The 13,149-nt window shown below is 39.3% G+C and overlaps 1 protein-coding gene across 1 annotated transcript in view; it reads left to right on the plus strand.

The window, feature by feature from the left end:
* Positions 1-10,967, plus strand: part of atp2b2 (ATPase plasma membrane Ca2+ transporting 2) — a gene marked incomplete at its 5' end in the record, with an annotated part of 74,211 nt that extends 63,244 nt beyond the window's left edge. Inside the window, 8 exons of the mRNA XM_083939716.1 lie at positions 29-135; positions 2,208-2,399; positions 2,578-2,791; positions 2,917-3,128; positions 4,009-4,116; positions 4,281-4,463; positions 6,373-6,465; positions 9,609-10,967. Of these exons, the coding sequence (XP_083795842.1) occupies positions 29-135; positions 2,208-2,399; positions 2,578-2,791; positions 2,917-3,128; positions 4,009-4,116; positions 4,281-4,463; positions 6,373-6,465; positions 9,609-9,917 (1,418 nt within the window). The 3' untranslated portion in view covers positions 9,918-10,967. The remainder of the gene's footprint in view (positions 1-28; positions 136-2,207; positions 2,400-2,577; positions 2,792-2,916; positions 3,129-4,008; positions 4,117-4,280; positions 4,464-6,372; positions 6,466-9,608) is intronic.
* Between the last annotated feature and the right edge of the window lie 2,182 nt (positions 10,968-13,149).

The raw sequence follows: 13,149 nt of genomic DNA on the forward strand, positions 1-13,149 counted from the left end.
CAGTGTATGAGCATTATGTGTTTGACAGGCATTATCGACAGTACTATGGCAGACCAGAGGCAGGTGGTGGCTGTGACAGGAGATGGGACCAATGATGGACCTGCACTTAAGAAAGCTGATGTCGGCTTCGCCATGGTAAGCAAACCCTGTTCTAATTTTTCTGATTGTATCATTTTCTGCCTTGCTTGCTTCCATTTGAGATTGATCTCAGTAAACATCTGCAGATATCTTCCTCACCTCTGCAGTATTTAGGGTTTCTTCTCAGGTACCCGGCCACTGGCTGTGTAGATTAGGAGCTCCCCCTAGTGGATCTGTGAGCTCACACATTTTCTCTGCAGTACATAATACTTTTCTACAAACTACTGACAGCAACAAAAATTAACAATACTGAATCTGTTCTTCAGATGTATTTGTTATTCCGCTGTTATACTGTCTCCCCTATTTATTCCTGCCCTCAGAAATGTAATTTTTTGGCTCATCCACAGCACCATTTCCCCCTTAGTCCAATAACATTGGAAGTGGTTCCCATTATCATGACTCTACAGCCTAATCAGATGAGCTCAAGTACCCCTTCGTTGTTACCACCACCGCTAATTTTAAAGGGATAGTTCAGCTATTTTGTGGGGTTGTATGAGGTACTTATCTATAGTCAGTGTATTATCTACAGATTAAGTTTAGCATGCCAGTTTAGCATTCCTGCTGTGGACAGGACATATTTTAGCCACAAACTGGCTGTTTGATTCTGACTCCCTTCTTAGTGTACTGTAGATCAGAGATTATCATGGACAGGGCTCTGCTGCGTCTCTGCTTCACTAAACCCAGACACTTCATTATCATTACAGTGTACCATTTTGAACACCTAATGGGTCATCGAACAGGCCTCCCTGGCCCCAAGTTGCTGTTTTATGTCACAGATGGCTGAACCACAGAAGGTGTTAAAGCATTGCATGTTTTCAGATAAAAACAACAAAGCACAACCGTGTAGAGGTCATAAATCTGTCACAGAAAACCAGTGAAACCCATGGACAGCTTCAAGACATCCATTTCCATTTGATGGAATAGTGTAGCCATAAAAACACTGTATTTGGTCTTAATATTTCAAATTGTTAACCTACGGCACAGCCTAAAATCAGTGAAGAGCTGAAACAAGCACGAGCATTTTTTATGAACTTTAAGGTGCTGGAAGAAGTATTCAGATCTTTTACTTCAGTATTAGCATCAAAATACATTTAAAGTTCCAAAGGTAAAACTACTCATGATACAGAATAGCAGAATATTATACAATATATTGTATTCTTAAATTGTATGTTTTATGATTACACATGCATTAGTGTGATCATCACTTTAATGTTCATTAAAGCTAATTTTAAATTACTGTATATTACTTGGTAGCTTAATCTGTAATAATACATTTAGATTATTGATACAAAATATACTGTACTTACTTGAGTAATTGTACTCATCGGCGTGGTTACAGTGGAACCTAGACACGCCCTATCGAGAAACAGGAGGAGGGGGAGAGATTATCAGGAGCTGAAACTTGGTCAGAAAAAGCAACTTGTGTATCGATACTCACAACAGTCTGCTTCTCCAAACTGGCGGCATGCTAACTGAATGCTAACTGCTACATTTACTAAAGATCAACCTCACACCGATTTCTAATCTTTCTGTGTGTCAATTTAAATCCTTACTGAAAACCATAATTTCTATTTTTTCTAATTACCTGGGCTACACTTCAGTCTTTCGAAACTGTCAGGGTCAGAATCACTGACTACGTGGCTTAGTTTCATCTACCTATGGTTGTGGACATCAATGAACATCAATATTTCAACCCTGCTAAACATTGGTTAAATGAATGGTACTTAAACACATATAGCATTCTTTCTGTCCCCACAATTGAGCACTGTTTATGAGGTGCTGTGCCCCCTATCGTGTAACTCACAAAACATGACAGGGAGGGTATTCTGTTCCTCCCATAAATAAGGACCTCCTGTCATCAAACCACCAACACATACACTGACCCATTAATTTGTCTGCATCATCATTATCCATCATTAGAGCTGACTTTTTTCCAGAGTCTAGTTTTTTTCCAGTGGCTGCAGATTTGATTTAGACAGATTTCTTTCATTTTTAGTGAGTTTGAGCAATAGTGCAGTATAATGCAATAGATCTTTGTTTCTGACTTTGTTTCTGACTACCTCTTTCAGGGTATTGCTGGCACAGATGTGGCCAAGGAGGCATCAGATATCATTCTGACTGATGATAACTTCAGCAGCATTGTCAAGGCAGTAATGTGGGGCCGTAACGTCTACGACAGCATCTCCAAGTTTCTTCAGTTCCAGCTGACTGTCAACGTTGTGGCCGTCATAGTGGCTTTCACTGGTGCCTGCATCACACAGGTCAGACGCGCGCATGTGTTAGTGTGTGTGTGTGTGTGTGTGTGTGTGTGTATGTGTGTGTGTGGGGAGGCATGTGATTGAGTTATATGAGCGTAACTGTAGGCTATTCTGTAGTTTAAAAGCTGTTTTTTTAAAAAGTTGTTGGTTCTTGTTTGCAATTGCTGTTGCATTTCCGCAGGACTCTCCTCTGAAGGCTGTGCAGATGTTGTGGGTGAACCTGATCATGGATACTTTTGCATCTCTGGCCTTGGCGACAGAGCCTCCTACAGAGTCTCTGCTTCAGAGGAGACCATACGGACGCAACAAGCCTCTCATCTCTAGCACCATGACAAAGAACATTCTGGGACACGGAGTCTATCAGCTCGTCATCATCTTCACACTGCTCTTTGTTGGTGCGGACCATAACTTTGTTCTGTGATACACAAGGGGTTCTGCACCATAATTATGTGACATAAAAAGGGTTGAAAGTTAATGACATACTAACTGTCAAATCCCCCCCCCCCCCCCCCTCCCGTAGGTGAGAAGATCTTTGACATCGACAGTGGCCGTAATGCTCCTCTCCACTCTCCTCCTTCTGAGCACTACACCATCATCTTCAACACCTTTGTCATGATGCAGCTGTTTAACGAGATAAACGCCCGCAAAATCCACGGAGAGAGGAATGTCTTTGATGGTATCTTCAGGAACCCCATCTTCTGTACTATTGTTTTCGGCACCTTTGCTGTGCAGGTAAGCAGATTATTTGATTTTATTAAATATATTGTAAACATTGAGATGTTTACACGTATTTCTATGTGTTTTTGTGATTATAAAGCAGGTCAAGGTGATATATAAATATTGTGAGAGTATCAAAATGCTTAATCAACAGAGAAAACTACACAGCATGTATTCAGAAACTGTGCCTTTAAATGAGACACACTATATATAGTCCTGACTATATATATATCATCATCTGCCTTGTGAGAGGTTAAATACCTGGATCTCCACGCCAGATAGTTGGACCAGTCCCAGCCTGGTCATATGCTTACATGAACTGATGAAGCCTCTTGGATGAGAGGTGAAACCTCTTCCTAGACAAATAACCAAGTCCAGTTGCTTTTGACTTAAATTGCTTTGGGGATAAAGATGACCTGGACAAATAAGAACATTCACAGGCTTATACCATATATAGGTAGAAAGTGAAACTACAGTGCCATTACAGTCATTTCCGGGCTGCAATGGCGGGGCAGAGAAGTTGAGAGTGGAGATATGGACTAGCCAGAAACGCTGACCAATCAGAGCGGACCGAGCTTTTTGGAGAGGGGGCTCAAAGACACAGGTGTTTCAGACAGAGGGTGAATACAGGTATATCCAGACAGACAGTATGAGAAAAACAATGTCTTTTTTGACTAGCAGGAAAGCAGTCTGGTAGAAACCCAAAATACAAGTATGAACCTGAAAACTAGCATAATAAGTGTCCTTTATTTATTTTTGGTTGTTTATTATCCTATATTATATAATGCATGTCAAATTGAACAATTTAAGTTTTTATTTTTTTAAATTATCAAGCTAAAGTCATTTTCTTTTCTTTCTTTATGTATTTTCATGGTTTGTGCTTTGCTTTGTGTAGATTATTATTATTCAGTTTGGAGGGAAGCCATTCAGCTGTCAACCTCTGGACTTGGAAAAGTGGATGTGGTGTGTTTTCCTTGGGCTGGGAGAGCTTGTCTGGGGACAGGTAACACGCAAACCCATCTGTAGCTTTCTGATTTCCCGTTGTACTTCAGTTTTCCTGCTTATACTCTAGTTTAGAATGTGTTACTCTTCCTCTGAGTATCTTCATGTATATCTGTATGTCTTTTTTTCCTTTTGACCGAGTGCTTTGTCTTCTCAATGGGTTAGGTGATAGCCACTGTACCCAATAGCAGGTTGCGCTTCCTGCGGAGGGCAGGTCAGTTAACCAAGAAAGATGAGTCACCAGAGGAGGACGTAAATGAAGATAATGAGGAGATCGACCACGCAGAAAGGGAGCTAAGGAGAGGACAGATCCTCTGGTTCAGGGGACTCAACCGCATTCAGACTCAGGTGAGGTCACAAGTTCAATCCCCATGTTTTGATTTGTTGTTTCATTTCACAGAGAAGTTTAATGGATTGATTCTACCTGAAATAAAGAATTAATGGATATTTAAAATTTATATTAATTATTGTTCTCACATGTATCTTTATTTTATAATACAAATGTAAGGTTTTGTGTTGTGGTTAAGCAGCCATAATCACCAACCAGATTCAATTTCACCTGTAATTTTTTCCGACATGGCTTTTTGTTTTACTTTTTGTCTGTTTTTTTTATAATCTATTGTCAGTAGGAAGCTGCACCACCTCAGACATAACCTGACAAGCTTACCCCTAAGAAGACGTGTTCATGTTAGTTCGTAATAGCCTTAAAGTAACCTTATCTCAAGATGGTTTATTTAGGTACATGAAGCTTTCTCATGCTGGACTGAGGCGATCTCCTTTGTGGACTTGTGGAAGATCGACGGTCAAACATCGGGAGTTGCACAACTGGACATAGTCACTGAATTGTTCTCAGTGTGACCAACTCTGCAGACCGTAATCACTGTGATATTCAAGACAGTTTTGCTTTTGTGTTGAACTTGATTTCATCTCACTAATGTGTCACTAATGGTCCAGGGTGAAGCTATTCCACGACATGAAACTGTTGACCAGCATCTTTCAGAGCCAGCCAAACATGGTTAAGAGACAGTAGACATACATGTTTCAAATATTAAATGAAAAACTACAATTCATTTCAACTAAAATTGCACATTTTCAATTGCAGTGACATCACTATAAATTGATCCAACAGGGCAGCAAGCAAGAGTGGTCAGATGATCAAACAGGTTTTAAACAAACCCTCAGATCAGCCAGATTTATTTGGAAGATAAAAAGATGAGAAATTATAAAATGTAAATATTGTAAACATATATCACAAGTTAGAGTCCAACTTCCCGGTTCAGTTTTGACCAACTATACTTGCTGTAATCCTGCACACTCATGGGTTTCCTCTGTAATGGCAGATTATTAGCGATAATATACAGGAAGTTTCACATTTACCGCAAATGAGGTGGTGTAACAAATCTGGCAACCTGTCTGATAATCTATTCCCTTGTGGCTGTTGCCTTGTTGTCGATGTCGTCACCCTGCAAGTTTTCAGTAATTATTTAGTGAGTACAATGTTATCATATCATAGAACTGATCACCGGGAATACAAAAATAAAACAGAAGTTATACAAAGTTTTCTCTAATTTCCTGAAGTATAATGAGTGAAAATGCAACAAAAAAATATATGATGTAAATGGCTGCATCTGTATGTTATACAGCAACTAGTCTTTTAAAGGGTCAGATAACGCAAATTAGCAATCTAAATTTCTGTAATGCTTGTTAGCCATGCATATAGTTTTGGTTCTATTTGTTTAGCATTTTTAAATAGTGTTCGTGTCTCTGAGATTTCTGTTACCGGGAACCCAAATACAAAGGAGTTGACAACATTGAAAAATGTATATATTCACTTGCAGCACCTCTTTCCACCTTATATACTGTCCTCAGTACAAAGTAGCTCCAATAAAATCTGTTCACTGAGGTCTGTGGATTATTTTCATAGCAGAAAAGTACATTGTTTCCTGAAAGACACATAATAAATACTACTCATCTCTGTTGTATTTTGGTGGGTATTAGGCAGAAATCTTGAGACAAGGTAAGATAGATGTTTTTTTTTTGTATTTTGGACAAACTAACCCTTTAAGTCAAATTCACTATTTCGTTGAGGGGATACTACACCCTGACCTTTAGCTGTACCCCCCATCATGTCATGATTGGGAGACGTTGTACTCCCCTTACCTCCACACGTCACCCAGCTGGTCAACCTGTGTTGCCATTTGGTCTCTGTCACTCTGAGCAGCCATTTGTCCTCTCCTGTCCCGCTCTCCTCCCACAGATTGACGTAGTCAACACCTTCAAGAGCGGCACCTCCTTTCAGGGGGCGGGGGCTCTAAGACGCCAATCATCCACCACCAGCCAGACCCAGGATGTAACCAATGTTTCTAGTCCTAGTCACGTGTCCTTGTCCAATGCCCTTTCCTCTCCTACAAGCACTACTGCTGCTACTGCTCCTCCCACTACTGGCCGTGAGTCAGAACTCTGTCAGTCTGCTTCTCTGCTCTCTTTGCTTCAGGGGTGCCATCATGTCATGAACAAAACGTTATTTTTCTCTTCACATTATCATGATCATTTGTTTTAAGACTAACAAGCCAGTTAGTCTTAAAGCAAATGATCATGACAGTCTCATTTTGGGATTGGCATCTCTGAAGATTTCGTCTTTTTGTTCTTTATTGTTATCTGCTTTTTTCATTTCCACTCTTTCTTCTGTCTTTTTGCTTTTCATACTGGATTTCAAATTCATCTTGATATCTCGTCCCATGCTTAGGTGTACTGTCGTCTCATTGGTGAATGTGTGTTTGTTTCCTCAGAGTGCTAGGAGCGCAGGACTAAGGGTGATACCCACGGCGTGACATTTCAGGTTGTGAGTTTGTCTCCCCTCTGCTCATCCACCATCCCATCCTCCAACCCTTACATTTTTATGTCTTGACGGACAAATATGTGAAAGAATTCCACTCAACTCACCAAGGGACTGGGTAAACATTCAAGTATAAGTTGCAGTGTTGTCTTATTTCATCTGTGAGTGACTGTGATCACAGTGAATTGAGCTGAAGCAAATTTGTACCTGCTATTTCATATATTTTGCAGCTGACACTTCCTCCACAATGACAAGAGAAAACAAAGGAAGCAACAATTTCTCTGCCAGACTTTAAAATACAAACAGAATTTGCCACTTTAAAAATTGTCTTCCAAACGGGGATCCCAAATGGTGCAACCAAAATCTACCCACAAGGGGTAGAGATGAGTGGGTAGTCAGTATCAGGGACTATTGCTGCCTAATGCTTTTGTCCACATCCATCTTCTCGTCCTGCCTCTCTTCTACTTGATGAAGATCAGATGTAAAACTCAGCTGAGGGTTGTTTGGACAGGAATGGAGAATCACCATAAAGCACTACTGCACCAGTAATTCATCCCGTCTTGTCGCTTCATACTGTCGGTGTAGTTGACTGTCATGTTGCCATAGTTACGGACATAGATCCTCTGCAGCACCAGCGACGTAAATTCAACCCCCCACACCCTTTTCTGACACCCCATCAGTGTTTCTTGTCAGACATCCTGTCACATGCACTCATCCCGACAGGTTCCTCTTATTATTATTATTTGTTTTTTCTGTTTTGTCTCCTTATATCCTACTAGCAGGACTACAATATTTACAGTACAAACTGTTTTCCCATACAATTTGTAAACCTATTATCCCTGAGGCTTTTAATACGCTAATAACATCTTTTATACATCGGCTTATGTAAATGATAAAAATTATAACAATGTGCTTACATTTTTGGGGATATTTTGGGTAATGAGCAGACTTTGGATGAAAGATATCCAATGCTAAAATTATTGATGGGAAAATAATTTTGGTAATGAATAATGTTGAAGTAGTGCCGGGCAATATAGAGGATATCACATACACATACATTTTTAGACTAAAAACTGTGATAGCTATATTGTGATGATAATGTAGGGTGAACTATAGGTTTACAAAATATAAATTATTATTATTATTATTAAATTATCATCAGCAATGTTAATATAATGACTAATTGGGTAAATGCAAGATAACTGCTAGAACTGTCTGGTAATCACTTTATCAGTGATTTCAATTACTTTACTGTAATACAGCCTTTAAGGAAAAGACAACAGGTATGTCATATAACGATATCCAAAATCTAGATAACGATATTTATTTAGTATGGCCTAAATATATATATTCCTCTATTTGGGGTCCTTAAAAACTGTTTTTATTCACAACTTGAAGATGAGAGATTTAGCATTCTCACAAACCTTTTGATATTTGTGAAACCATGTATTTCAGTGGCATTGGGATAACATTTTTTTTATATTTTTTACAGCTTCAGCTCCCAAAAATCCCTATAAAACAAGATGACATGTACACAGAATAGGATGTCAACATGAACATTATTTCAGCCACAATGACGAGATACCCCATTTGTAACTTTTGTACACAAATCAACAAATGATGTCAGTAATCCACGAACTAAAGGAAGTGACACACATGTACTACTAATATTCCGACTAAAGGTTGACATAGCTGTTTGGGGCCTATACTTGAGTGTTTACTTAGATGTGCATGGAGTTGAAAGCTGTCAGAACTCTGACAGTGAACTTATTATTTTCATCAAACACTTCCATATGTTTTGTGTCAGCAGTCTGTGTGCCGGTGTCCACTTCTTCACCGTCTTGTTGCATGTAGTTTGTTGACCTCTTGTTTATTTCCAGTATTCATAATATCTTAATCTGCTGTGTTCGCGCTAAATGTCACTGTTTTTTTTTTTTACATGTACGTTTTGTTGTGAGTTTTACACTGCAATGCTTGTGTTGAACCACCTTCCTCATGTAGAGTTTGACTGTCTCCATTGCCCTGTATGGGACCATGCTTTACCCACCCTGTGCTATATTTGTGTGTTTGCGTGTCCAATTCAGAGTCTGTGTGGATATTGTCCCAGACAGTGCTCTGGTACCTCCAGACGTTTTTAAACCACCTGATTTGGATCTCTCAGATCTAACCTCCTTCCTTCTTACTGACCTCGTCCACCAGATTTCTTCAAACTTGCATGTGATATTCTCCTTTACTTTTTTTCTGTGAGCATTTCATTTATTAACGTGGCTTGTTTCTAGGTATACAGCACATTGGACTAAAGCGTATACTTACAACGAGCGTTTGTGTTGCTTTGGTATTTATTTTTCTTGAAATGTATGATTTTGTTTTGTTTCTGATTGTGTTCCTCACGGCTTTTCTTAGTGCACGCCAAAATTGAGTGACTTGTGAACTGTATTCATCTTGTGAATGCAGAACACAGACTGCAGTTGCTTTTCCTCTCACCTTCTCCTCCTCCACCTCTTTATCCTCAATTGAGAGGTTCTCTCCTTCCCCTGTCCCTTCTCTCCTCCACTTTCCTCTTTTCTCTCATCCCGAGGGTCCCTCCTCCCTTCCATTTTGTCTCTTACATCATCACTCACCATTTTTCTTCTCTTTCTTCCCTTTTTTCACAACAGATCCGTGTTGTCAATGCATTCCGTAGCTCCCTCTATGAAGGCCTGGAAAAACCAGACTCCAGATCATCCATCCACAACTTCATGACACACCCCGAGTTTAGGATAGAAGACTCCACGCCCAACATCCCCCTCATCGACGACACAGATGATGATTCTGCTCGGAGGAGGAAGTACTCGAGCCAGCCCTCGTCCCCCAACAAGAATAATAATGCCATCGACAGTGGCATCAATCTCACCATCGACACCAGTAAATCAGCCGCCTCCTCAAGTCCCGCCAGCCCTCTTCACAGCTTGGAGACCAGCCTCTAACCCTGATCTTAACCTCAGCTCTAACCTATAATGTCGTTTCCTTGCAGTCTGGGGGCACCTTCTCCAATTCCTCCAGCCCTTTAACTGCAACCTTGCACCTTGTCACCCCTAAAGTTTCACCCAGTACAGCTCAATTCTCATCCTCCAGCCCTTCCTCCTCCAACCCCCATTTAGTCACCTTCACAGGACAGGTCCTGTGACAAAATGTCCCCCCCCCCCCCTTTACCTTGAGCTCTTAAAGCTCTCCATTCCTCTCGAAATGGAGATAATCTAAAGTAATATGGCGAGGTGAAAAGAAAAACAAACTTATCATACAATCAAAAAAGCGCAACAAAGCCACAAAACCTACACAGCCATCCTGCTTTTGTGGTTGTATGTGTATGGTTGCGGTCGGTGGTGGTGGTGGTGGTGTGTATGACTATATGCGTGTTAGCATGTACTGTATAAGCGTGCCGCTGACTGATTATGTTTGAACTGTGTCTTTAGTGGCACTGGGAGAAGGACGATGAGGAGGGAGACACTGCTGAGGAGTAAAAATCACAGAACAGGACAGACTCTAAACTCCCCTTACACTCCCTCTCCTCGACAATTACATTGTCAATACTGATAATAGTTTAAATTAAATTGAAAACATTGTTATTATTATTCTGATTCTGATTTTGATTCTGATTATTATTACTGTTATTGTTGCTCCTGCATGAATGTACATTACCCAAGTTTTATTTAAAAGGGTTTTACTTTAATTGGAGTTCTTTCATTCTGATGGGCTTGGCCTCGCGGCGGACTACTGTTTTAAAGCCGGCTTCTATGAGTTCCTGGCCTGCAAAGTTCCCTCTTCTGTGTGGCATGAACATGTACCCGACTGTAAAAATGTATTTCATCCATAAACAGAAATGTGTAACGAGGTGGTGGGGCTCAACTTGCACAGTAGTTTTGCACCTGTCAGGAAAAACGGAACGCAAAATAATAATGATGATGATAGCATTTATGGGATATATTCTATAAATATAAATACATATAAATATATTTAGAGAGAGTTTATCTTTGTTTGTCGGCATGTTGCCTTGTTCCTGCTTCAATGGCTCAAAATACTTTGACTTATTTATGTCTTAAAGAGAATGTAATCTGTTTACAACCTCGTAAAGATAAACTTCCTGGTTTCTGTAGAAGGAGAGAAGTGAAGCGGAAGCTCAGAAGGACCAGAGCTGTGTTGATGTGTTATTACTGAAAAACCATGTGCTGGAATTTGCCTGCTATCTTTTCAAATATTGTAGATATTTTTAGAGGATTAACAAACAAAAAGAAACCAAAATATAATGGGATATGTAGTAAATGTGGAATTTTAGTATTACTCTATATGATTGTTGGGATGAAGTTGGAGTGGCTTGCCATTTCTAAATGGAGGCCTCCTTTTTGTGACAGAGGGGGAATATTTAATTCCTTTTTTCACTTCTTCTTCTTCTCCTTTTTTTTGTGTTTTTTTCCCGTGCTTCAGCACTGGCCTGGGGTCAGGGCTCGAGTCAAAGGCTGATATCAGGACCTTTACATTGAACTGTCTGCTAGATAAACCTGCTTGTTCAAAGGACTTGACGATGTTTTAAGAATATGTGTGACCATCAAAAAGGCTGCAATCGAGTCATATTAAAAATCTGCAGTTATATTTGGCTTAGCTGTGCCGCATGGAAATCAGACTTTTCTTTGTTTAAAATTTGGAATATATTGTGTTGTTTGTTTTAATTTAATTTTTGGTTATTTTTGGTTTATTTCTGTTTCCTCTGGCAGAGAGACACACACAGCACCACAAAGCTGTTGGCATTTTTAATATCTAAGAGAAAAAAAAGGAAAACTGACAAAAAAAAAACAACAAATTACAACAAACATGGAATGTTGCTTTGACTCTTTTTCTATATATATATATATATAAAAAAGACGATCCTTTTCTGCACTATCTGGTTATGAATGAAAACTTCTGTGGTGTAAATCTAGATGTGCTTTTGTGTAATTTAACCAAGCTTGTCTTCCTGCCGTCACAGAATATACAGTACTACTAGCATCTCAACTGTACTCACTAGTTGTTAACTATTTATCGTGCTTTGACCAATCAGACATTACCAGAGAGAAGTGACATACAGAAGAAACATTTACCCAGTCTTATTGCACTCAGAAGGACAAGGCCACTTAATTAGCCTGTACTATTGTTATTTCAATTACTAACCGAAGTCATTAGCAAGCATGACGTGAGAGGCTCATTATGCAACTTGAAAAAATTGATGATTTTTCTACTTAAAAAACAAAACGAATCTATACACTACTTCAGTATATACAGTCATTTATCAGAGAAGTTATTCCTTTTTTTCTTCTTTCTATCCTCCTCCTCTGTCATTTCCCAGTCGAACTGTCCATCTGGAGAGGGTGCACAAGCTTTACCAGTCAGCTCAGGCGTGTTGAAAAAGTAACATGGACCATTTGAATAAAATAGTATTTAAGTTGAAACAAAAAAACAGTCTGGATTCTGATATTCTGCATTGAAACTGTTTTTAATAATTTTGTTTCCTTTCGAATGTTTTAACTTGACACTTTTTGTTCATTTGTCTGTAAAAAATTAAAAACAATAAACAAAAACATAACAACAGCAACAACATCATTTTCAATAAAAATAAATTAAGGAAAAGACTTAAGCCAACATTATCCAACCACTTTTACATCCAGGAGGACATTCAGCTTAAGAGGATGCTAAGAAATAATCTTTTGTAAATACAGCAATGAGTCCACTGAGGACAGAAACTCCATGTGGACTGGTGTGAAAACAGGAACTCTTCCTGGGTATGCCTACCATCGAGCATCACAACTGAGTCATACTGCCGACACAGCTGTTTAGCTGTATGTAATCAATCACTGCTCCTGTCAGAAACACTTCAAACATCATGATTACATCCAAATGATAACACGTGTTGTAACAAACAATAACTATGTTGATGGTGACAGCGACGATGATGATGATGATGATGATGATGATGATGATGATGATGATGATGATGATGACGATGACGATGATGATATCAATGATACTTCTTGCAATATACTCTCACCTGCCTCGATGTACTGTATTTAGCAGCATGCAGTTTGTGGAACAAAGAAAAAGAGAAATGCCAACAGATAACTTTTTGGCATACTTAGCCATTTATGGGTAAGTGATTTAAGTGTTCATCTTGTTTTTATGATATTTTTTTTA

The sequence above is a fragment of the Echiichthys vipera genome, assembly GCF_963691815.1.
Source record: "Echiichthys vipera genome assembly, chromosome: X".
In the NCBI taxonomy this organism is placed as follows: domain Eukaryota; kingdom Metazoa; phylum Chordata; class Actinopteri; order Perciformes; family Trachinidae; genus Echiichthys; species Echiichthys vipera.